This window comes from Microtus ochrogaster, chromosome 1 (assembly GCF_000317375.1).
Source record: "Microtus ochrogaster isolate Prairie Vole_2 chromosome 1, MicOch1.0, whole genome shotgun sequence".
In the NCBI taxonomy this organism is placed as follows: Eukaryota; Metazoa; Chordata; class Mammalia; order Rodentia; family Cricetidae; genus Microtus; species Microtus ochrogaster.
This window is the reverse complement of record NC_022009.1, coordinates 54,811,536-54,815,217: the sequence shown is the minus strand read 5'-3', so window position 1 is coordinate 54,815,217 and position 3,682 is coordinate 54,811,536. Positions and strand designations below refer to the sequence as shown.

At 40.0% G+C, this 3,682-nt stretch overlaps 1 protein-coding gene across 2 annotated transcripts in view; it reads left to right on the top strand.

Moving 5' to 3' along the window:
- The window catches only part of Gemin2 (gem nuclear organelle associated protein 2), a 15,241-nt gene extending 11,822 nt beyond the window's left edge, over positions 1-3,419 (top strand). Inside the window, exons 9-10 of one of the 2 annotated variants that reach the window (XM_005343698.3) lie at positions 1,237-1,295; positions 2,433-3,417. In XM_005343698.3, the coding sequence (XP_005343755.1) occupies positions 1,237-1,295; positions 2,433-2,472 (99 nt within the window). In that variant the 3' untranslated portion in view covers positions 2,473-3,417. Of the gene's footprint in view, positions 1-1,236; positions 1,296-2,432 lie in introns of both variants that reach the window. The other variant, XM_005343699.3, reaches the window with a different exon arrangement.
- The last annotated feature ends 263 nt before the right edge of the window (positions 3,420-3,682 follow it).

The window sequence follows — 3,682 nt, the reverse complement described above, 5'->3', positions numbered from 1 at the left end:
TGTCCTAGAACTCATTCTGTAGACCAGGCTGACCTCAAATTCAAAAGGTCGCCTGCCTCAGCTTCCTAAGAGCTGGGATTAAAAGCGTGCACCCCCACTGCCCCATCATTAATTGTTAATCTTTCTGAACAGCATCTTTCTTTAGATAATGATCTTGGGCTGATGACCTGAGTTTGATATACTGGGAAATACACACACACTAAATAGAAGCATAATTAAATAAAATAAAGCTGCATGGTGGTAGCACATGCCTTTAATTCCAGCATTTAAGATGCAGAGGCAGGAGAATCTCTGAGTTCAAGGCCAGCCTGGTATACAAGGTGAGTTCCAAGACTATTACACAGAGAAACCCTGTCTTGAAAAACCAGTAAAATAAAATAAGAGATTGTAGCTGGGGCTATAGCCTGTTGATTACAGTGTTCATCTAGCATGCACAGGGTTCTAGCCATAACACTGCATATTTTAAGTGTGACAACCCAAGCTTGTCAGCACTGGGAAGGTGGAGGCAGGAGGATCAAGGACAGCCTGGAGACTACATAGGAATTTTAGGCCCCACTGAGCTACATGGAACCTAAGCCTGAGAGTAAAATAAAGGGCCTCTTGTTAGTAACTAAAGAATGCAGATACCTGGAGGCCCCCAAATTGGTTATCCAACACCAATTGGCCAGCCCCAAAATTGTGTGCATAGGTAACAGCATATGGACTAAGCAGGTTGTGTGTGTGTGTGTGTAAAGAGGAGAAGCCATGAATTTAAGAGAGTAAGATAGGAGTACTTGGAAATGATTGGAGGGAGGAAATTTGGGATCAGGGAAAATAATGTGGTTATATTTTATTTTATAAATAAAAGATGGCCCAGATGTAGTGACATGCCTTTAAGCACTCAGGAGACCAAACAGACAGGTCCCTGTCTACATACGCAGTCCAGTGTACATAAGAAGTTCCAGGCCAGCTGGGAGTATACAGTGCAAACTTGCCTCAAAAAAAAAAAAAAAAAAAACCCCAATGTTTTCAGGGAATATGTAAGTTCTTTTGTCTGTCCCTTTTGAGGACAAGGCTGGCCTTAAATTCACAGCTCCGCCTGCTTCTGCCTCCCAGTCTCTGCTGTCCAAGGCGTGAGTCAAACCCCAGCATCCATGTTTATTCCATGTGGTGACGGCTATCACCTAATAAAATTTTCACGTTTTCATCTTAAAAGGAAATTTATTAAGGAAAAACTGTACTTTTTCTGTTTTCCAGGGCAGTAAAGATGATGAAAGAGTTCCTGCTTTGAATTTACTGATCTGCTTAGTTAGCAGGTAAATTAGGAGATCTGACTTCCTGTTTGTTATCTGTATAAGGTAGAACATTCATTTTCAGTTGCTGTATATTTTTTTTCTAGTATGTTTAATTTCATTTTCTTTTTTTAAAGATAGATATCTTCTTTTTAATATTTATTTATTTTATGCAAGTGTTCTATCTGCATGTAACCTTTATGCTAGAAGAGGGCATTAGACCCCACTAGACATGGTTGAGAGCCACCATGTGGTTGCTGGGAATTGGACTCAGGACCTCTGGAAGAGCAGCCCTTGCTCTCTCAACTGCTGAGCCGTCTCTCCAGCCCTTTATCAGTACTGGGGAAATAACCCAGTGTCTTGTATGACAGGAGAGGGTCTACCAGCTAAGCTGCTTCTCCATTCCTTGTTTGATTGAATACCTTGTATCAGGGTTTCACCTGGATTTATTTGGAAATATATTCTAAATCTAAACAAAAGGCACACGTTGATTTTAGGTCTCTTTCTGGACATGTTTTTAATCGTTGATCAGTGGTTTGTTATTATTGTTTGTTTGCTTTGTCCTATTTTTGCTAGAACCTTTCTAAAGCTTCATAAATAATGCTTAACTAAATACCCGGAAGCCATCCCCTGCCATAGACAAGATAGGATTGGAGAATATACATATGCTGAACTGAACTGAACTTCTAGGGGTTTTTCTTTGTTTTGTTTTGTTTTTGGTTTTTTGAGACAAGGTTTCTTTGTCTAGCTAGTCCCTGCTATCCTACAATTTACTCTGTAGAACAGGCTGGTGTCAAACTGAGACACCCCCCTGCTTCTGCCTCCCAAGTGCTGGGACTAAAGGCATCCACCACTAAATGAGTAATAGGTACTCATTTAACCCTATACCATTGATTTAGAGATGAAGAAACTATGGCAAAAAGATGAAAAGTAACTTTCCTCCTTCCTGAACATCACAGATGTAGTATGGTAGATATCATCCAAACCCAGGCAGCTTTACTGAACAACTCAGCATCCCCCATTTTTTTCATGTGTAAGCTATTTTCCCATCAGGTAGAAGGCTGTAGTTTAATCTCTTTATTATAGAGTTGGGAGCTTTTACTGCTACAGGTAGTGCTATACTTGATATGAATGCATATACTGAATTCCTTTTATTACTAGGTATTTTGACCAGCGTGATTTAGCTGATGAGCCATCTTGATAGAGCTTAACTCCTGGGGATGGAAGATAGTTCGTCGAAAGTGGCCTGAGTCTGAGGAAGCATAATGCCAATTTGAGAACAGAGTACATCACTTCTTCAACATTCTGTGAAGTGTTTCATCTTAATCTGCAGCTCAAGTTGATATTCAAAATGTAGACAGTATTGAAATAGCTAAGGAAAAGCCCACGGAGTATCTGATGAACAGTTGGGATAGTTTCTTCAGTCATGTGCATTGAAAATAGATCAAGTGTGACTTATTACTTAAGCAGCTTGCATAAAAACTGATGAAATTTTATACCGGTCCCTGGTGCTGTTTCATTGTTTGTTTACAAATATACATATGTATTTATGTTAAATGTATTTTGACTACTCAAATTTTGTTTGACTCTTGAACAAAATAAAAGACTGTGGGTGTCCTTATAATTAGAATTCATACAGATGAAATGGCAAATATGTTCATAGTCAACAAAACTAACTAAATGTTCAGGTTTAAACTCAGTCATTTAATTGTACAGTAACCCCACAGGTGTTTTCAGGACTCTAGAACTGTCCGCACCCTTCATCCAGCTCCTGACTTCTCAGAAGTACAGTTATTGTGGAGGTAATTAATATCCACTGTGGTGGTCTGAAGAAGATGGTCCCCATAGGCTCCTATAGTTGAATGCTTAGGGTGTGGCATTAGGAGGTGTGACTGTTGAAGGAAGTGTGTCACTGAGAGTTTCAAGAGTTCCAGTGTCTCTTCCTGCTGCCTGCCCATTCCTCTCGGCTCCTACTTCAGCACCAAGACACACACAAAATGTAAAGGCTGGGTATCAAAAGCCTTGGAGAATGACTCCACAATTTATTTGTAACTTTTATACCTGGAGCATTGATATTAACTGTTCGTATGTATACTTCTATATATAGTGCAGTATTTTGTGACAATATGGGGGGTTGTTCTTTTTTTAAGACTTATTATATATACAGTGTTCTACCTCCATGTTTGCCTGCATGCCAGAAGAGGGCACCAGATCTCATTATAGATGGCTGTGAGCGACCAATCATGTGGTTGCTGGAAATTGAACTCAGGACCTCTGGGAGAGCAGCTAGTGTTCTTAACCTCTGGGCCATCTCTCCAGCCTGACAATTTTTTATTATACTTTTAGTGTGTGTGTGTGTGTGTGTGTGTGTGTGTGTGTGTATACCTGTGCTGCAGCATACAAGTGAAGGT